This window comes from Agelaius tricolor, unplaced genomic scaffold (assembly GCF_023055355.1).
Source record: "Agelaius tricolor isolate 1412-34295 unplaced genomic scaffold, bAgeTri1.0.p SCAF_12, whole genome shotgun sequence".
Lineage (NCBI taxonomy): Eukaryota > Metazoa > Chordata > Aves > Passeriformes > Icteridae > Agelaius > Agelaius tricolor.
Window position 1 is genome coordinate 19,799,093 of NW_027269272.1, and position 21,238 is coordinate 19,820,330.

Genomic DNA, 21,238 nt, shown 5'->3' on the forward strand with positions numbered 1-21,238 from the left:
TTTCCAGAACTCAAGTGTAGATACATCCCAGATAAAACAATATATATGCTAAGCATTGCTTAGACTGAGAAGTCAGATCCAGAATTACATAAACTGTACTCAGTCTGCTGCATTTCTATATGACTACAAGTTAACACACAGGAATTATAAAAATGCCTCTTTTCCTTTTTTAAACCAGTTTAATTCCCCCTACCCCCCAGCTGGGCTTGGTTTTGTGCTGGATTTTTTGTTTGTTAGTTTGATTGATTGTGTGGGTTTGTTTGTTTGGATTTTGTTAAAGTTAATACTATACCAGTGCTGCAAGAGCAAAAAAACAACCCAGCAGTTAATACTCAGAGTATTATTTCTGGTTCATTTAGCACTTCATTAACCATTCAAAAATAGATCTGTAGAACAAATTCCACTGGGAGGAACCTCTGGAGGTTATCTTGACCAACTCCATAATCAAAACAAATCACATCCATTTGTTGTCCAATTAAATATAGAGAGAAACAAATCCATTCTCTCCACTTGGATTAGGATACTACAAAGAGAAAATTGTAACAGAATTCTTTGCCATGACACATTCAACATCAAGAGCAAAAGAAAATTCCCATCCAGTTTTAGCATAAATATTTTTGTGGCCTCTTCTAGTCATAGCTACAGACAGGCATCATCCCCTTGGAGCAGCTGGATGTCTGGCTTTTTAAAAGGATGAGACAAAACTCCCACAAGCACGGAATGCAATGCACAAAAAGCTGCAAAACCCCCAAACCTTTGCTCACGCTAGAAGCCACATCTGCTGTCCAGTTAGCCAAAGTGCAAACTCTTATCCTTTCCCTCCAAGTGCTCCCCCTCCAGCTCCATCACACACATAAAAAACGCAGGTATGGTCCACTTTTTCTCAGTGGGGAGGATTTACTAGATCTCACATATTTTTCAGTAACTACAAACCAGTATGACAAACTTAGTTTCAAAATTACAAGTTGTGCAGGATTATTTTTGTCCAGTTATAAATAACAAAATCAGTTTCTGCATCAGTATTGAAGTTAAAACAACATATCTTAGCTTCCCCTCACCCAAACACAACACTCCTCAAATGTCCTATTAACTATAATCTTTGTTAGCCTTCATTAATGTACTCAACTAGGCAAAGCAAAGCTACATCATACCAGTCTAGAGCTGCTATTATTTCTTGTGTGATTTGGCACTAATGCATCATCATCCCAATTTCCTCTCCCCCCTAACAGGCAAACAAAACCAATAGCAACAGTCTTCCATTTGGAAATGAGTGATGTTTGCAAGGTGTTCAGGGTATTCCTGACACCCAGGGAATCTGCACCAGAAATCTCAAAGATTGCATAATGAGAGGATGTTTTAAGTACAAAACATAAGAAAGCAGTTTTTGCAGACCATGTCAGCCTTAGGCTTGTTGTCTAGTCATTCATAGAGAATTTTAACTCAGAAAGAAATTAAATTTATGATGATCATCAAGGTTGTTCCAAGTTGTATCACACATGAAGAAGCCATTAAAAAGCACACCACACACACAGAAACTGAGGATCTGTGGATCAGGAAGTCCATTCCTTATGCCACAACACCTTTTAAAGGTGTGCTTTTCTTCCAGTAACTGGAAACCTCTTGTGAGGTCAGTTTGTTTTGTGAGATAGCACGAACTCCTTGCTGGTTGCAGAAATTCATATTCTAAAGCTTTGAACAACTTTTAAAAAAAGACTTATCCAGGAAAAAGTATCCCCCATTTGCTAAGAGAAAGGAGGAATAGCCTGATTATCAGAGAAACAGTTAACTAAGTATTGAACCACTTTATGACTTCCAATAAAGCACAATTGCTTTGTAAACAAATCAGCTACACCCCCTTTCCCAAAGAATACTCCAGAAAAAAAAAAAAGACACAACCCAAAAAAAACCAAACAAACAAAAAAAAACCAACCCAAACAACCCTCTCAGAGCCATCATTCATGCAGTAAATGAAACAACAAACAGAATAAACTTGTCATTGATACAGAATGACAAATTGGAGCAGCCAATTACAACACTTTGATTTGTAGGCTGGGATTCTCCTGTGCTGAAAAAACACTGAGCACTGTCTCCAGGTTGCTAAGAATGGCACCAAGTTAACACCTAGGAAATGCAGGGCATCTCACCAGTCAAATTCCAACTGCAGCTCTGGACCCACTGCATTTACTGTCCTAAGGAAAAAGTGGAATATTCCATGGATCCCATAGGAATTGGGTGGTTTCCTAAATTCCTCTGTGAACGTTGTGAGCTTGGTTGATGTGCGCTTTCTCTACATTGGCTAAAATGTGCTTCTAAATAAGTAACAACTCTGAAAGTTTTCCAATGCTATTCTTTGAGAATAAAGTTATTTGTTGTGAGCTTTAAGATCACATGGGGCTTCATTTTAGAGTAGTTTATCCAGTCAGTTCCTCATAGCAGACACATTATTAAATCACATCACCCTGCACACTGGAATAATCCCAGGAACTAACAAAGTTTACACACAAGAAGTGGACTTTGATTATTACATTGCATTATAGAATTGCAGCATGGAAGCAACAAGTATGAGTACACCTCTATAAACTCACTGTGAGATGGAAGAAACTAAAGAATGAGTCAGATCATGATGGGAAAGTTTCTAACTTTATCCAGTGTGATAAATTTGAAGACCTGGTATAGCTCAAAGCAGGGATGTGAAGATACAAATAACTAAAAAAGCAAAATAGATTTTTTTCTATTAAGTTCTACAAAATCTAGACTTAGAACCCAATTTACCACTCCTTTATAAGTCTGCTGCAGAATTAAATCAAGAAAAGCATCACGCTCCCTACTGTCTACTTTTAAAGCATATATACTTGCCTCCTGTTTGTTCTGAATAGGCACTGCTTATAAAGTAACCTTAGTTCAATCAGGTCTTTAGGCAAAAAAGAAAATAAATAGACACAAAAAGTATAAAAATTAGAAATATATCCATAACAGCTACAGAAGTAATTGGCCTGATATCTTAATAACTTAAGGAACACTGAAAACAGCCACAAAACCCCCAAAGAAAAACAAACGGGCGGTTTGTGCTAGTTTGGCCAAAGTTTTGCTAATACAGTGTACCAGAAAAGACACAAATACAAGCAAGAAACAGCAGCTTCATATTTAACATCAGTACAAACCGACCTCTGGGCAGCACAAGGTAGGAAAGAAGGTTTTACAGGTAGCAGGGAGAGCCAGTGCTCCTGTCAGCCGAGCGCATCTGGCAGCAGGAGCTCGTGTGCCAGGATCCCCACACACACTCACACACAGGCACCCATCGGGAGCGGCTCTGCTCCCAGCGGCATCACCCAGCCCATCCCCGGCACTGCGAGCACACTCGCAGCACTCAGCTCCAGTCCAGGGGTGGAGACACCCACACTGCAAAACAACAAGCCGCTATTCTTCCTCTCCCGGCTCGCGTCCCTGCGAGCGCCCCGAGCCACGGGATGCGGCGGGGGAGCTCTGTCGGCCGAGCGCGGCCCCACGGCCCCTCGGCCCCGCGCTGCCCCCGAGCCCCCTCAGCGAGCGGCGCTCCGGGAGCGGCCCCTCACGACCCCCGCCTCACTCAGTCACTCACCCGCCCGCCGCGGCCTCCCCGGGCCGGCCGCGCCCGCCGCGCCCCGGGCCGCGCCCGCCGCCTCCCGCCGCTGCGGCCGCCCCGCTCGCCTCGGCCGGTGCCTGTGCCCCGGGCGCGGGCGGCAGCGGCGCCGGCAGCCGCTCCCCGACAGCCGCCGCCTCCCGCACGGGAATAACAGGAAGGGAGCGGGGCTGACCCCGGATGGGGAAGGCACCGCCCGCCGGAACGGGAACCGCGGCGGGGGGAGGCGGGAGCGGGCCGGGGGAACGGGGTGTGCTGGGCGAACACGGGCTCGTCCTGCCCCGCTTGTTGCCCTGATGTCGCTGATACCACCGTGCCCTGCACATCGCAGCGCGTCTGGCTCAGTCTTGACCCTTTTCCCACTTGGACCGCCAGGTTTCTTTACAATCAGCTGCCACTGGCATCGAGTCGCTGTACGTGAGTCCGGTGTTTTGTTGAAAGAGCGGCCCGCCAAGCGAATGCCCGTACAAATTAGAAGTCGAAGAGAAATAACATTGTAAATACGCACTCCCAAGTGGGTGTGGGTTTTCAGGGTGTGAAATGAGAGCGCTAGGCTGGGGTACCTCGGTGAGAGCCAACAAGATGCAACAAGTGAGGGTGGCACTGAGGTGATGATAGCGAGGAGGGACACGGTTAACCTGCGTTATTAATTGTTAAGGCGTTTTGGCAAATCACTCTATTGTCAAGGGGTATTTATCCTTTCAACAACGGAGATGGCATAAGCAAGTTTTGGAGCCAGGTGCGAACATGGTGAGGGCGTTGGTGAATTCTCTTACTTGGAACGGTTCTCCAAGCCCCAGGGTCTAGCACGGGGCCGTATTCACAGCCGCGGCCAGTCTGAGATGCTGCAGGCAGCACTGCAGGAGGTGGGAGCCGTGCAGGGCATGGCAGAGCATACCCTGCAAACCCAGGGCAGAGCAGGCTCCGGGAGCATTCCTGCTGCCAAACTGCCCCTTTGCTGCTTCAGCTCCTCATCACCACAGCTCCTGATTCTGACCTGCAGCATCCTTCCCAAAGGGAGCCTGCAACAGAGCCAGAGAGGGAATTTCGACAAGGGCATGTAGTGATAAGGCAAGGGGGCATGGCTTTAAACTGGCATAGGGCAGATTTAGATCAGATGTTAGGAAGAAATTCTTGACTGTGAGGGTGGTGAGAAGCTGGCACAGCTGCCCAGAGAAGCTGTGGCTGCCCCATCCCTGGAATTGTTCAAGGCCGGGTTGGACGGGGCTTGGAGCAACCTGGGCTGGTGGAAGTTGTCCCTGCCCATGGCAAGGAGGTTGGAATGAGATGGTCTTTCAGAGACCTTCCAACCCAAACTGGTCTATGATTCTATGAATCTGACAAATTGATTTTTTTTAAAAAGATCTAACAAAAATTAGTAACAATTCGTGTGTCAAACCATTGGATTGCCAAGTGGGTTGGCTGATGGCTACTGTAAAATCTGGGTGATGGTTTCATCCTGTAGCGACTTCTCAGCACTTCCCTATTTCAACAAAAGGGGAGAAAAATCAACAGAAACTCCATATGCTTTGAAACAGGGTGGCCCAACCACACGGGTGAGGCCTTGGTGGCTCGAGGGGAAATCATTACTCATTTTGGCTCCGAGCAGCATGAATAAGAAGATGTTTATATATGCAAATCAGGTTCATTGCAACGTCTGCTGTGGGGAAAAAAAAAGAAAGAAAGAAAATTATATTTTAAAAAAGAAAAAACAATACAAAATGCTGTCGTGCAGAAGCACGGGTCAGGGGTGAGGACCATGTGAAGCAGCTCCTGGAGGGTGTTTTGCCCGCGATGCCCAGCAGCGGGGCGGTTCGCAGCGGCGGCGGTCCCGCCCCAGCCCGGCCCGGGCTCAGCCCCGTCCCGCCCCCGCCGCCGTCACTTCCCGCAGCTGAGAGCGAGCCCGAGCCCGGGCCCGGCCCTGCGAGCCCCGGGGCCGCGGTAGGTGCGGGGTGTGCGCGGGGGGCTGGCGGGGCTGGGCTCGGGGGCGTCCCGGGGATCCCGGCCCGGTGCCGCCGTTCCGAGCCGCTCGGGGGATGCGGATGGCTGTCCGTGCCCCTCGGCTGTGCTCTGTGCCTGCCCGGAACGGTGCGGCGGTGCCGTGAGCTTGCGGCGGTCCCCAGGCTGTAGGGTTGCAGGGATTGTGTTTTTTAATTGCTGTTCAGCCCCCAGACTGCGAGGCAGGCAGCTTTGCAGGAATGTCTGCGAGGAGTCAGAATTTACACCCTGGTTTCTGATCCCTCCTTTGACGTAAGGGATGGTTCTGGGTTGCTGTATGTGTGTCCCCATCAGCGGAGGGTCAGTGCACCTTAAGGCAGAGCTGTGCATGCGGTATGTTTGTTTGCTGCTGCCTTCAGTCCTGCAGCGTTATAAAACAAGCTGCCTTTCAGGGGGAAGGGTGTAGGCCCAGTCCGTGGCAAAAGGAAACTTTCTGGCACAATTACATTAAGAGATGTCCATGTATTGATAGATGAGTGAACTTGAGAAGAAATGCTTCCTGTTTCAAAGACAGAATGGTGAAACTCACTGCTTGTTCGCCATTTCTACGGCTTTCATCTCTGTTATTAGTTGCCTCAGCTGCATTTAAAAAACAATTCTGGTGGCAACACATAGATTTCTCACTGTGCTTTATTCTTTTCTCCAAGCTAAGTCACGCCATGCCTTCCCCATCCTCAGATGTGAAGCCAGAGCAGCTCCTTTCCCAGCTCTGTGCTGTTGTCAGTCAGGGAGGTTGCTCCCTTTTAGGTGGGCATCACCAGGCTGTGGCACTCATGGAGGCTGGGTCTGCTCCTTCAGTGCTGCCCTTGGGATGCCCCAAGGAAAGGAGGGAGCACCTGTGCCCCTGTCATCCTCTCAAGGACAGCTGGCATGGGCTGGAAGTGTATCCTGGCATGGCTGAGCTCTGAGAGATGCTGTCCTGAGGCAGAATGGCTCCTCAGCCCACCCTGGAGAGCTGCGGGTCCTTACCCTGCCTTGGGCTGTGCTGGTTGGGGTCCCTGGTGATGGAAGTGCCTCGTTCCTTTGCTGGGTCCTAGGGTAAAGATTTTACAGCTTCTCATGTGAAGGGAAAGGAGGAGTTAAAAGTGTTCCTTTTCCTTCTCCTGTAACAACCAGCAGTGGAGGATTAAAGGGACCTGGAAATACACTGATTTTTTTTTTCTTATAAATAATACCAGTAAGAGAGAAATGAACATAACTTGAGAAATTTCAGTGGTTAAAGATCACTGTCAGAGGAAAACCAGAATTACATACATTGCATAAGCCAAATCAAGAAGTCTTACTATGGAAATTGCTCATGCAGCCTTAATTTTATCTTTAGACAACTGCTTACTTTAAGAAACATTAAATGACCTTACAGTTAAAGATTTTCTAAGAATGTTACATTATACCTTTCCCCCTGTAGAAATAGATCCTGTAAGCACTGTTTCCTCTTGTATATGACAAATCCCATTTGTGACAGTTGCAGGAAAATGCGATGCAACAAATGCTCATGCAAAATTAAGCAGATGAATCTCAATTGCCATTTACTGTGCATCTCTTTATGTTGTTCTATGGAGTATTTGGCTATAATTTGCTCTCATTTTAAGATAAGAGGCCCATTATATTCGTGTAGTGAAACTCTGAAATTAGCTGGCATGCTTACCTGCTTGCATAGTTGATTTAAACTGCCTTGATAGGCCTGTGTTATGATGTATTTACCCAACATGAATATGAACTTGTTCCATCTGTAGTCCCACAGAAATTAATTAGACTGTCTACAGAGTACTAGTTGAGGAAAATAAAGATAAAACCGTTGTCTTCTGTTCTGTTTAACCAGGGTCATGTGTGCTGAAAATAGGAAAGGAGTTAGGTAACACTTACAGAATTTACACTGCTGATGGATGATTTGCAGCACCATTCCTTTGTGTCCTCTTCCTTCTTTGTGGTGGATTCCAGCTCTGAAATTTTGCAGAGCCTTGGTGGTGGAGGAATAATATAAACATGAAAACTCATGGTGGCTCTGTTACTGCCTTAAAACATTGTCCCCAAGCCAGTGCATGCTGCCTTTTTTTTAAATAATTTTAATTTTTTTCCTTACCTTTAATATTAGTAATAAGTGAGCTGTCTCCAGTCTTGTATTAGAGTAAGTTTGGGTTTGAGATAAACATTTCAGAAATGATTTTGTCACTTGAATGCTTTAGTCCCATTCATTCATTCATTTAAATTATGTTTTATTTTTCCTAACAGAACAGATCTCTCTGGGAAGAGAGATCCAAAGATAACGCAGTACCTAAAATTGCAGGCTTCAACTGGGATTTTCCATAGCTTGAGTGTGGAAGGTATTTATCTTCAGCTAATTTTAGCAGATTGAAAATCCCGGAAGTTACCCCAGATAAATGCTCTCTGCTTCTGCAGGTTCCTAAATGCCTTTGAAGTCCCCATTTTCAAAAGCAACTCAGGAACAAAATTCCTTGGTGGCATTTCATTTACTTTTCCCTTATTTTACACAAGTGTTGCTTTAAAATGCAGATGTGTCTCTTTATTTGCTTAAACAAATGAACAAAGCCCAGAGCATAAACATGGTTGGTGCCAGTGCAGCCCTAGCTGGGAATGATCTGCAAAGGCCAAGATAATGCTTCTCTTGATCCCAGTGTGCCACTGAACAGGATTTGTTATGATAAGAAGCTAATAAGACATGAACAAAAGTAGCTATGCCTTAATTCATTATGTCACTGCTCTGTATTATTCTAGGGATGTTCATCTGGGCTGTAGATGTGATTTATAAACTTTAATTAAATAAATCTCTCAGAACCTCTTGTTGGAAATGTGGAGCTAGTTCTAATAACTTGAATTAACTGAGAAATAATTGAATAAAGGTTAATATGAGATAAGTTCTTCTTCTCATTTTGCAGAAGAAGATGTAGCTTTAAATGTTGCATTGCTTGTAGTTAGTAATGGAAATGTGAAAAATAGCTCAAGGTCGTTCAAGAAGACCATGGGAGAGAGCCCTTGGGAGCTGACTGTACAACAAGGTGTGCTCCTGCTCATTCCCACTCTTTCTCTTTTGTTGTCTTACTGGAGAAAAGCTTTTCCTCAGGAAAGCCTTTGTGAGTATTTGAGGGATAGATGTGTTTATGTATTTTGCATCTACCTATATACAGTAAATCTGCTTTGAAGTATTTGGATTCTTTGTAAATGTTCATTGCAGTAGTCTGCTGTAATATTTGTTTAGGTCTTGGAGAGTGAGCTTGTCCTTGGGCTTCCAAATGAGGACGTGGGTAGTGGTTGTGTCCCCCCAGTGACACAGCTCTGTGGGCTGTGATGGTCCCCACTTCTTGTGGGCATGGACCAGTGGGGAGAGTGTGCTGTTGTCAGGTGCTGTGGGTGTCAGGAATCTTCACCTGCCAGGGGACCCACTTCTTATATAAGTGTCTTGTAATCTGGCCCTGGTTGTCTGGGATGCTGCTGTTCCCGTGGGTGGTAAAGTGTTGCAAACTGACTTTATCCTGCTTGGCATTTTGAAGAGGCATGAAGTAGAGGCAATGGAGTTACAGGAATTGCCCCCAATTGGATCCTTGATGTTGCTGTTCTTGTTGCTTATTTCAGCATTTGTGTTCTTTCTGGTCTAGATCTGAAGAAGACTCCTCCTCCTTCAGCAGTAGCATGCCCATAGTCTTCCTGGCCAATGATTCTTCTACAGCAAGCAGGACTTCTTCCTCATCCTGAGAAGCCTTCATCCCTTCCTATGTCAGTGGCTACAAGGCCAAGAGCCAGCTCACCACTGTCCCCACCAAAGTCTCTCGGACTGGGGCCTTCCTTTCATCACACACAAGAAGAGGAACTTGCCAAGGTGGTGGAGCAGGACCCTATGCTGGAGGAGCTATGTAAGCCCCTGTGCTGTAAGCTTTGCAATGTCACTCTGAACTCGGCCCAGCAAGCCCAGGCTCATTACCAGGTAAGGAGAGCAGCAGGAGGCTCAGCTTTTGGGGCTGCTGCATCTGCAGCTTGTGGAGACGTTCCCGTGCCAGCACGAGCACTGCCAGCAGCGTTGCTGTGGCAGCACAGTGGGAAGTGTGGGCTAATGCAGGAGGACTAACTCAGCTTCTCAAGGGGGGTTTGAGTGCTGCACACGAACAGCAGCATTCAAGTTGCTCATCTGGAGCTTCCTCTGCACCACCTCATGGACTGAAACTGCTCTGTAGATATATCTTCACCCTGCTTGGATTTGCTGGTTGTCCAGACATGCTGCAGTGCTTTCTTTTAAGGTGTTGTTACTGGAGCTTTTTGCACAAATGCTGTCCATGGGGACAGAGAAGTGGTGCCAAGATGGCATAGGTGAAAAAGCAGACACTTGTGATTTTTCCTTTCTTTTATGCAACCTGTATTTGACTATCTACACTAATTTAGTGTATCTACACTAGACTAGTGTAGATAGTCCCTAAAATTGACCCTCTGATTCCAGACACGATTTTGTGAGGCCTGGACAGGTTTTTTCTGCTGGATCCAGCTGTGCCATTAGGAAAGGGGCTGCTGCCATGCGTTTATCAGGGTCTCCTTTCTGAGGCTGTGCACAGCACTGATCTGGTGGGGCCTTTTATGCAAACTCTCATCAGCTGGGTTGGCTCAGATCAGATTTATTTTGTTTAAGCTGATCTTGTTGACTTGTCTGATATAGGGTGAGGACTCTTTGCATATGCTTCTTGCTGAAAGATAGAACATGTCAGCCTTGCATTACCCCATTTTCCTACACCCTCTCTGCCTGATGCTGTGTTTGCATGATTATTGGAAATAGTGACTTTCTCCACCAGTGAATGCCAAAGGGTGGTTGTCTGTAACCTCAGGACACCAGACCCAGATTTCAGATTTGCTGTTGGCCCTGAAAAATTGGTATCCTGCTAGTGAAGGGGTAGGTTGGATTGGTCTTACACTTCTAACATCTTATTTCTGCAGAATTTCTGCCATGAGGGGACAGAAGTGATTTTTTTACATAACTTGGATTTGCCTTACGGTGCGTCCACAATATGAATATACATAATCTCTTGTTATTCTATCAGCCTTTCAGAACACCAAAAACACTTATGATATTTGTTTTTCAAGAGAAAATAAAATATGATGTGGGTTTTAAATTCAATCTCATGTTTTAACTCAAGCTTGCAGTCTCATGAAATGTGTGTTGTGTGTTCAGGTTTCTCAAAAAACTGTGCAAAGTAGTTGATAGTCTTAAAACAATAAATACTGGTTTTAAGTGAAATGGAAACAGACTGAAAAGCTAATTGTAAACTTACTGAGAAAATCAGCTGAAGAGGGGGCCCAGTCATTCTAGGTGTTGAGCATTTTGGAGAAAGGGAGGAATGCCTGCATCTCTTAAATTCAGAGCCTGGTGACAGCTCCTTTACCTGAGCTGCCACCTTCATGGGCACTTTCTCATTTCAGTCTCTGGATCCTTTGTCTTTCAGAGTAAGACACTATTCTTAGGACAGTGATTAATCTGGGTTATCTTTGCAGGGTAAAAACCACAGTAAGAAGCTCCGGAATTACTATGCTGCCAACAGCTGTCCGGCACCTGCCAGGATGAGTAATTCTGTTGAGCCTGCCCCACCTCAGGTTGTCTCCCTTCCAACTCAGGTAAGGCATGGCAAAGGGACTGAGATCATGCTTGCTTGCCACCTAACCCCAGTTAGGATAACCAGATCTCAGGCTTTGAGGATTACTGCAGGACTTGGGAAAGAATTTTCCTTGTGATGGCACAAGATGGTGGAAATGGCCCATTGTGAGCTGTTTGCTTTCCTTTGAAGATGCAGATATTGATCTGCCCTTGCAGCACAATGTTGGACTTCAAATGTTCTATTTCTGCCTGGCAAATACTTTGATTGCTAAGTAAGTCTGATGTGCTGCTGATTATAGCTGTGTAAGGGCAGGTATAGAACAGAATTGCTGGAATTGGATTTGGATGTGAGGGTGTGGCATCCGCTCTGCACAATCATCCCTCTGTTGTGTGGGGGAAGCCTACGTGGAAAAAGTGCTTTGGTGCTCCTACACCCATTGCCCAGGGCTGTTAGCTAATTCCTCTTTTGTTGTTCCTTTTGAAGTGCTCATTCCTGTGTGCAGAGTGAATGGATTGTTCCCTCGGTGATCCAGATTAATTCTGTTTTCGGCACGTTAGAGGCAAAAGAGATGTTTTTTGCTATCTCCCTCTAGAATTCATCCCTTGGGTTTATCATGAGATGTGACAGCTAACCTGGCTTTTGCCTGTGACTGTGCAGGGAAGCACAGCTGGGCCACAGGGATTGAAGCTGTTCTTGTCAGTCCCCACAACATAAGCCCGTGCTGCCTGTAGGGAAGCAGAGAGCATTTGCAGAGTGGCAGACTGTTCCTGACCAGAGGCAGATTTGGCCCCATGTAAATTGGCATTGCAGCTCATGGATGTGAACTGGGATGGGGTGGGGTCCTGCCCAGGGCACGAGGATGTGGCTGCTGTACCTGCCAGGGTATCTGGTGGTGTGCTTTTTAATGGAGGGAATGGCTCATGGCAATAAAAATACCTCTAGGGCCATGTGAGGGTTCACACTGTAAGCTAGAAATCAGAATTGTGTGTCTCTAAGTTTGAGCAGTGTCAAAGGAGATGTGAAAGAATGTTGGCTTGTCAAGTGCTGCAGTGACATGGCTGCATGAATCACTGCCGCTGCACTGTTTACAAAACACTTTTCCCTGGATGTGATGTGCTGAGGAGGCATGGCTCCTGCCTGGATCACTGTATGTGGTCTGACTCCACAGACACATAAAGGTGTCCTTCACAGAGCAGGAGCTACTCATGTGAGACTTCCTTTGAAGTCTGGATCCAGGTGTCCTCCCACCTGAAGGTTTAAGGATCAGAGGTTTGGCAGCTTTGCTACTGTTTTTTTTTCCCTCTTGCTGTGGTCAGGGAGCTGTGTAAAGACAGGGTGCTGTGGAGAGATTAGGTGGACTGTAAATAGGAGAGAGAGGCACCTCTACCTTTCATTGGGTGTTCCTCAGAGTGAAAGTCACTGCTCATCAGCTCCCAGCAGTTAGGAGTTAAATCATTGCTGTGATGTAAACAAGCCTCTGTGGCTGTTGCAGAGCTATTTGTTCAGATTGCTTTTCTCTCCACCTCAGGCCAGGAATTTGCAGGCTCTCCTGGAGGCAAGGCAGGAACAATGCATTTTGTGTAAGAACACTTTGGGGACAACTTGAGAGTGTCCTAATCTATGGGCTTTAATTCCAGCTCTCCTGCTGTCTGATGAGGACAGTAGTGGTCTTGGTCCCTGTGATTGAAATATTTCAGCTTATATTTAACCTTCTTGTGTTTCACATGCTGTCTCTCCCTTTGCTGCTAGATGGGATCCAGCAAACCAGGTGGCCGAGTGATCTTGGCTACAGAGAATGATTACTGCAAGCTTTGTGATGCCTCATTTAGCTCTCCGGCTGTGGCACAGGCTCACTACCAAGGGAAAAATCACGCCAAGCGGCTGCGGCTTGCGGAGGCACAGAATAACTCGTTCTCGTAGGTATTGTTCAACCTCATGCTCAGGCTGAAAGCGTGTGGCAGTGTCTCTGGCAGCCCTTTTGTCAGAAAACTCTGAATTGCAGCTGTTCATATTTGTTTAATCTGCAGGGATGCCTCAGAACTAGGCAAACGAAGGGCAAGGAAAGAAGGGAATGAATACAAGATGATGCAGAACAGAAGAAACACGTATGCGGTTCAGAACAACACAGGTAACTTGGAGCTTGCATCTATTCTGTAGTTGGAATAATAATTAATAATAAATATACTTAGTTTTCTTCTGTTTCTGAGGTCTGTTTTAGCAGAGTCAGGTTGTGAAAGGAGCTGGTCCAAGCTCTACTGATCCTTCATATCTGCATGGGTTTTTTTCCCCAGCTGCTAAAGTTGCTTTGTTTTGTCAGCCTGCTTGTTAGTTCTTTTTCTCAGTTTGTAACTTAATTTACCATCTGCCTGTCTCTAAGGCTGCTCTAAGTGGTGACAGTTTTCCTGCTTTATTTTCTTGGCAGGTGGCCAGGTGCTTTGACTCCTACTGTGGCACATCAACCTGTACTTGCACTCCCATGACCAGAATAAGAGAGCATGTTAGCCTCCCTCTAAGACCATCTGTTCCTAGCATAGAGTCCTTTCTCAGGTGTTAGATACTAACTTTGCCTCTTTACTATGATTTAAAGAGTGTATTACAGTCTCCAGCCAGGCATCTATTTCTCTTTTTCATTTTAACTTGTTTTACAAGCACACATTCGCTGAAGCTCTGATTCCTGGTGAAGCTTGGTTTAATCATGTCATTCTAATCACTGTCATGTGGAAAAGATAAATCTTTTAAAGTTTTATTAAATATAATTTTGTGAGTTTTAAACTGAGGCGGCTTATTATAATCAAAAGAATGTTCCAGTTGTGGAATTAGATGGTTAAGAAAATAAAGTATTGATTAATTATTAAATTACTAAATTAAGCTGCTACAAATTTTTAAGTTGTTAAAATTATTAAATTATAAAAAATTAAATTATTGGATTCCTGATTTTCAGTAAGACTGGGGCATTAAGCCCACTCTACTACTTCATAAAACTCCATATTCTGTCCTGTGTGCTGCACCTCTGTAAATCTGGAAACCAGCAGAGCAGTTGTGGGGAAATTAAGCCTTGACTCTAATCAGCTAAAGAATCAAATCTTTGATTGAAAAGCAGATGTTCATTGGACTTAGGCATTGTCACTGAGCTGCCTCAAGCTTTGATTTCTCCCAGGTAAACCAGGCTTTTGTGTCGTCTCCCCAGGTCCCTACTTCAACCCGCGCTCGCGGCAGAGGATCCCCCGTGACCTGGCCATGTGCGTGACGCCCAGCGGGCAGTTCTACTGCTCCATGTGCAACGCTGGGGCCAGCGAGGAGCTGGAGTTCAGGCAGCACCTGGAGAGCAAGCAGCACAAGAGCAAAGTGTCCGAGCAGCGCTACAGGAACGAGATGGAGAACCTGGGCTATGTCCAGTGACGCGCCGCCCTCGGTAGTAGTTTGCAACTAGAGCAGCTTGTCTCTCGCCTGCTGTTTGCCACGTGCCCTGCTTTGTGCTCCATTGGGTAGGAGTATGCTCTCGAGCTGTACATGTAACACCTGCAAACTTACTGGTATGGTTAGGTTTTTTTTCTATCATAGTCGGCAGGATGACGCTGTGCAGGACATGAAGTGTTTTTGGTGTTTGTTTGCTAATTATCTAAGGCTCTTCATTGTGTTGAGTGGCGGGGAGGAACTGTGTCTTCTCCCCGGCCTTCTGCATGAATATGCAAAGCCCAAGAAGTGCTGGAAACTTCTGTGGTCCTACCACATGGGTGGACCGTGTGCAAAGCCCACTCCCCTCTTGGCACACCACAGAGCAGTGCTCCAGAATGCTTCCCTATGGCAGACCGAATCTCTGGGCAGCTTGTAAAAGAGGGGAAGGAGTAGGGCCTGTGAATGTGTGAATTAGGTGGTGTATTTGTCCACACTTTGCTGCTTCTGGCCCCCATTACAGTCCAGAGTAGGTTCTTTCCACATCCTTGTAGAAAGGCTGTGCATACCTCTTCTCCTTGGAGGATCTTGCCTCTAACTGCTTCCTCTGCGATGCAGATTCCATTCTGAACCTCTGACATGGATTTCAGCTGATTAGCCCCATTCAGAAATACTCTTCTACTCTCGATATTGTTGCCTGGACACCTTAATATACCATGGGTGTAGCTCATCTCCCTGATGAGAATCTCTGGGGATCTCAGTGGTTTAATGAATTGAACTGGAAAGCAAACCTGCTCAGGTGAGATGTGCTGTGCTCTGATTCTGCCTTAGAATGAGTCAGGTTTAGAATAGATAGAAAGAGCTCTCAGATGTGATTTCTGTGCATGTTGATGTAGAAGAGAGCAAGAATTATCTCTGGCCTGCAGTCCTTGCTCTGGAAGAGCAGGGCTGCCTGGGCTCTGGGTAGCAGGTATTGGTGTGTCCCACTTCCATGCCATTCCCTGGGCAAAGCCTAATGGGTGTTTATAGAGCAAAGGTGAAACTTCTAGCTTTGAACTAGAGCTACCAATATTGGTTGACTTTCCCCCCCTCTTTCTTTTTCCATCTCAGGATGGGTTTTAATTCCATTCCTTGATGTATACTTGACTGTTCCAGGGACCATCAAAAATCCAAAGTTATGTAGGATTTAAATGTCAGGGTGATGATTGTTTGAGTAACAGCTTTTTGGCCTCATGGAAGTATTCAAGAAACTTGTTAAGCAACTTTTGAATTGTAGACAAACTCAGAAGGTGTGTGTGTGTTTGTTTTGATATTCCTTAGCAAAAGTAGGAAAGGGAAAAAGAGCAGAAGTAGGGTTGTTAATTATTCTTCTGCTTGTTTGGGTAGATGTGAGGAGCTGTGATTGGAGTCCAGTTCACAGTGTCATTAAAACATGGTCTCCAGTGGCAAGTGCAGCAAGTAGGTGGCTTTTGTTGGACCTGATCCCCCACTGTGCTGCTGGAACTGTGCACTGGTGTAGCTTCACTGACTTCAGTGGCAGGTGCAGAGAGAGGGTCCAGGAAGCACCTTGGCTCATCTCTCAGCCCTCTTCAGGCAGCTGGAATTAGATGCAGCTCCATTAGTTTCAGTAGGATTTTAGCAGGGATGAATTGTACCTAGTGCATAGTGTTGAAGGTAGCTCCCCCCCTCCCTTTTATTGCCATTCTGATCCTGCCTCTTGCATTCCAGAAGGACTTTCTGCTTGCCTTAAAAAATGAAGAATGAGTAACAAAAAAAATCCAGATAGTCTTTATTCATCTTCCTAGTCCACCTTCAAAAGGTCTGTTGCACTTGGCTGCTTCTCAGAAATTGACTATTGTTTTCTTCAGCTCCCTGAGTGAGCATCAGGGAGCCATACAACCTGAATGCAGCCTTCCTAAATCCAGGAAAGGTGAGTGCCTGCAAAGTAGTTGAACACAACCCCCTAGATCATTCTTGCCCTGCAGATAGAGGCAGAGGAATGGGTGTCCTCATGAATGGGATTCCCTCCCCTCCTTTGTACAGAACTCAGTTAAATGGGGTTTGTGCCCTGGAGCATGTGAGAAGGTAGACCAGGTGCCGAGGTTGTAGAGCACTCACTGAACAGTTCTGACAGCTTTGTAAGTCTGTTTCCTCTGTGCTTTCCTGCCCCTGCCTCACCCTCTGTGTAGCCTTGAAGAACATTTGCCTTTCCAGAATCTCTCATCAGCCTTTCCCCCTCATCATTTGTATTGACAGAAGGGCTCTGGTTTTCTCCTAGTGTCCAGTCCTTAGGTTTGCCAGTCTGACACCACTGTCCAGAGGGACAGAGGGAGTTAGATGAGCCTTACCACAGTGTGCTTCAGCACAGTGATCCCTGCATTATGGTTAAACATCCCTCTGGCTGTAAATTAAAGCATGGCATTTCCTACAGGCTGTAATTAGTAGCAGAAAAACAACCCTTTGTGAAATATGAGCTGGAGGAGCTGTAGGTACTGCTGCTGTCTGGCTTATTGCTAGGGATGAGGAGGCATTTTTGCTTGCTTTCACGTGTCCCAAAAATCAGCTGTTCACCACTTAGCTTTGGTTACTGCTCCTACTCCCAGCCCAGCCATCTGCTCCTCATTTGGCATTTCTAGTGACTGCTGGAGGTGTCAAAACCTGGTTTGCTCCAGCTGTGCAGATGTGCCACAGCCCAGCCAAGGGCTGGTGCTTTGGGGAGGGATGTGCAGGGGGCTGTTCTTGCAGGCTCCTCTCTGCTTGGGGCTGAGTCTGGTTTGGAGTGGTGGCTTCAGTCTGCCCTGGGCAGAGAAGCCTGAATCTGCTTTGTTCTGTTCAAGGGAGTGCAAGTGAATGTGATCATCCTGGTGATTTCAGAGTGGTGGCTTGTAGAGCAGGTGTACAGCAGGCAGTGGGACTCAAGTGACAAGGTAGGACAGATTTCCTCCATGCAAGGAAAGATGTACTGCTGGGAGAAGCAGCTGAGACTCACTTGGCCCCAGTGCTCTGTTGTGGCCCTTCCTGCAAGCTGCCAAAGCTTTCCTCTCCCTCTTGAGCATGGCTTAATGGCTTGTGATCTTCCCACTCCCCTTTCAGCATAGGAAGTTGCTGACTGCAAAGAGAAAACACCCAACCTCCCCATTATCCTTAGGGTTCAGGACAATACAAACTCATACTTGTCAGCATTAGATACTGAGTAGATCCTGATTTTATTTCATTTTGTGAAAGGTGTTCTCCTAACCACTGTTCAAAAAATACTGAAAACATGTTCTGGGCAAACCCTTTTGATGTAGGTGGGCTGGGGAGAACACTGTACAGCTGAAGTGCCATTTTCCAGACCCAGTTAATCTTTTTCTCATGTTAAACCAAGTACCAAACCCAAGAAACAGGACTTCTGTGAAGCTGTCACATTGGCCAGTAAGTTAATGACCTTTGCTGCTAGAAACAAAATGTAAATCAATATGTTCATATTTATTTTACTGTGCTGACCACTAATTGATTTGTTAATATTTAAGGCATTATGCTGTAGGTTGTTTTTAAATGGAGAAATTCTACATCGCACTTTGCTTTTGGATCAGAACAATTATTTATTGTATTTGTGAAAATGTTTTTCCTCCCACATAACTATTTTTGTCTTTCCCTTGATGCAAAAAACCCAACCAGACCCAAACAGCAAAACCCACCCTAAATCCCCCCAACCAAATCTGACCTCTGGATCTTTGTTTCTTTTCATGCTAAACAAAATGGGGATTTCCTTGCAACTTGTTATTAAATGTCAATTTCCAATTCATTTTTCCTCAAACGATTCCTTTGCTAACTCGGGATGTTATTTTTAGAGACACAGAGTTCATGCTTCATTTCAACATTCACTTCTTTTAAGGCAAGGGAGTAAACCATGTGGAATCCATGAATTTGTGAGGAGTATGAAAGTGATACTATTTTCTTTGTATTAGGCATTAGCTTTTGTTTTACATTCTGCACTAATGAGTAAATCTGTTATAGTCTTGCCTAACATTGGTCTATTTTTGACTTTTTGCTTTCTTCATGCACATTGAAAGGAGCCCTGAAAACTTCTGTGGAGTTGCTTAGGATGGTCATCAGTGTAAGAAAAGGCAGATTTTCTTCTGTAAAGCTGCTTATTTCCTTTCCTAGATGCCCATTATAGGGCATTAGAAGGGAAAGCTATTGCCATAAGCATGGATTCATATTTTAGCTTACTAATGCTTGATGTCCCTTTGCTACATTACTTAAGTGATGCTCTCACTGTAATCAATGAGAATTTTGCCTGGGTCAAGAGTAAATGAAATACCCAAGGCAAAGATATTGTGTTGGCTGGGGCCAGGCAAGGTACGTTGCTAAGTTTGTCTTTTACTCCTCCATTTGGATTACAACACTCTTATGGTTTTGCTTTTTGAGGACCATTGATCTGGTTCTGTAAGGATTTGGTCTTGCTCCAGCTAAAATAGTTTGAAGTACCTTGACTTTAGTTGAGTTAGGAGCAAGGCTTGAAAACCTTCAGGAATTTCTCACTGCTGATGTTTTATATGTGTTTTTTGTTTTGTGATTTTTATTTTTTTTTTAATTTTACAACCACATATACAAGGATGCTCTGGATGAGATGGAGATCTGTTGCTGATTATGGAAAAACAAATGCCATGGTTGCCAAAGGATAACAGAAAATGGAGAAATATGGACCTGGTTTCTTTGAAGTTAGTGGCTAAGCTTCCTTTATTTTGAGCTGGGCTTACCACCTGCATAAAGTTGGAAGGGAAAATAAAATCCACTTTGAAATGAATGTGGTCAAACAGTAGTTCTGGGAATCTCTCCTCTAAAAAATGTATCACAGCTAAAATTGTGTCAGCTTACCTGAAATATCTGCAGGTAAAGACAGAACTGAATTTTTGAAAATAAAATCAGGTTTTCAGTTGTATTTTGCAGGGGAAAAATTACTTGATTTAATTTCCTTCTGCATGTGTCCAGCAACACCATTTGCAAGTGCTTTGAACATGTTTCATCTAGAGCCTTCTTGTCAGGTTGTTTTGTACATTTTTCCTTATTTCCTTTATATTGTACTGACCCCCGTGAGGGAATACTTGATGAAAATGAATTTTTTTTTTCTTCTTCATTATATAATAAACCATATTGCTCTTACCATTGCACTGCCCTGATGTTTGGTATTGCTGCTGCTCATGGCTGGGCTGGGAATGACTGATGTAGCCCAGCACTGAGTGCAACTACATGAACATGTTGAATTTCACACACTGATAAAGGAATATAATTTAAGGTAGAATTTGTTACTCTGGAGGAGGGTCAGTGTACTTCCAGCTCTTACTGAGAGCCAGCTCAGAGCTGTCTTGGCTTTGGGAGGCTTTGGGAGTGCTCAGCATCTGCAGGATGGGAGCCAGGAGGGACACAAAAGGCTCTGTGTCTGTGCTTTCCCCTTGAGTGGACATCACAAGCTGTGGGACAGCCCCAGGCTGAGCCACAGACTGACCTTTAACTCTGGCTGTGAAAAGGTGGGGACAAGCTGAGCCTGATACTTACATTTGCACATATTCTTTACCAGAGTGCTCTTTCCCCCTTTCATTACTTGAGGGCTCCAGAAGAGCATATGCTTGTGCAGCATAAATGACTTTCCAAACTCAAAGGACATTCTGAGTGGAGCCTTGGAAGCAGAGAAAATCTGGGTTTGTTGAGTTCAGCTCAGGTAAGAGCAAAGCACAGCCCCTGTGTGTTGGTGCAGTGAGCTGCTGGCCTCAAGGGCAGTGCCCTGGGGACACACCAGAGGCATTTGGGGTGTGACTGCTGAGTAACATCAGCTGTGAGCAGGGATGTGTCCCTTCCCTGCCCTCTCTTACTGCAGGCATTGGGCCCTTACAGAGAACACTGACACTGGTGGAATTATCCTGATTTGGGATGAGAGCTGCCTCTGTGCTTAGGTGACTTCTTCTGTGCTAACAGTGAAATGCTGGAGGTTTTATGTGTTCTCTCTTACAGTAAATAGAGTCATAAAAACTTGTAAGAGCAGTTTAATGTTCTGCAGTTAAATCTCACCCCAGCCCTTCACTGTTGGTGTTCATCCAGGCTGTGTTTGGTCATCCTGGAAACCAAACCCCTACAAAGCAGCACATCCCCATGATCAGGTTTCTCTGGCAAAGCACTGCCTTTTCAATACTTCCATGTGGTAATTGTATTTTATACTAATTCTATAGCAATTTGGTACAGCCAAAAAACATAGTGATACCTGGACAACCTAACTGAGAGTCACAGGCATTTGCTGAATTACTCAGCATATAAAATACTATAAAAAACAATTAAAATCATAGACTAAGTGTGTAATTTGAAAGCATAAATAGCCCTCCATCTGCTTCTACAATTACCCTGGTGTCTAAGGATTTCACATAGTTGTCCTGTAATATTTTACAATTGAGGTAGTAAAATATGGGAGGAAAAAATTATTTGTCCAGAAAGTCTGTGGCTAAAAAGGAAGGTTGAACTCAATGCTTTTGAAGACCAAGCTGCAGTCCCTGCCTTCTCTCCATCCAGCCTCCCTGCTCCCAGGATGATGAGAATGACTGGATTTTAAAACCAATCTGATTAATAATAGTTGGATTTTCATTGTTCATGTAGTGGTTTTATAAAG

General features: G+C 45.0%; 2 protein-coding genes across 4 annotated transcripts in view; one reads left to right on the plus strand and one right to left on the minus strand.

Annotated features, from left to right (window-relative positions):
* PIK3CA (phosphatidylinositol-4,5-bisphosphate 3-kinase catalytic subunit alpha) overlaps positions 1 to 3,767 on the minus strand; it is a 42,357-nt gene extending 38,590 nt beyond the window's left edge. Inside the window, exon 1 of one of the 2 annotated variants that reach the window (XM_071438024.1) lies at positions 3,599 to 3,767. The gene's annotated coding sequence lies outside the window, so the exon portion shown is untranslated. Of the gene's footprint in view, positions 1 to 3,165; positions 3,310 to 3,598 lie in introns of those variants that run through there. The other variant, XM_071438027.1, reaches the window with a different exon arrangement.
* A 79-nt stretch (positions 3,768 to 3,846) lies between these two features.
* On the plus strand, positions 3,847 to 19,746 carry ZMAT3 (zinc finger matrin-type 3). 2 transcript variants are annotated; one of them, XM_071438036.1, is made up of 6 exons: positions 3,847 to 4,032; positions 9,229 to 9,554; positions 11,105 to 11,224; positions 12,955 to 13,121; positions 13,233 to 13,333; positions 14,393 to 19,746. In XM_071438036.1, the coding sequence occupies exons 2-6, from the start codon at positions 9,285 to 9,287 to the stop codon at positions 14,602 to 14,604; spliced, it is 870 nt and encodes a 289-aa protein (XP_071294137.1). In that variant the 5' UTR covers positions 3,847 to 4,032; positions 9,229 to 9,284; the 3' UTR covers positions 14,605 to 19,746. The 2 variants fall into 2 exon arrangements, with proteins under 2 accessions (XP_071294137.1, XP_071294136.1); XM_071438035.1 differs by lacking the exon at positions 3,847 to 4,032 and adding an exon at positions 5,019 to 5,560.
* The last annotated feature ends 1,492 nt before the right edge of the window (positions 19,747 to 21,238 follow it).

Excerpts from the sequence above, each read along its gene's own strand:
- ZMAT3 (XM_071438036.1), top strand. The coding sequence starts at position 9,285 with ATGATTCTTCTACAGCAAGCAGGACTTCTTCCTCATCCTGAGAAGCCT. Across the intron at positions 9,555-11,104 it reads AAGCCCAGGCTCATTACCAG|GGTAAAAACCACAGTAAGAA; the intron begins GTAAGGAGAGCA and ends TTATCTTTGCAG. Across the intron at positions 13,122-13,232 it reads GCACAGAATAACTCGTTCTC|GGATGCCTCAGAACTAGGCA; the intron begins GTAGGTATTGTT and ends TTTAATCTGCAG.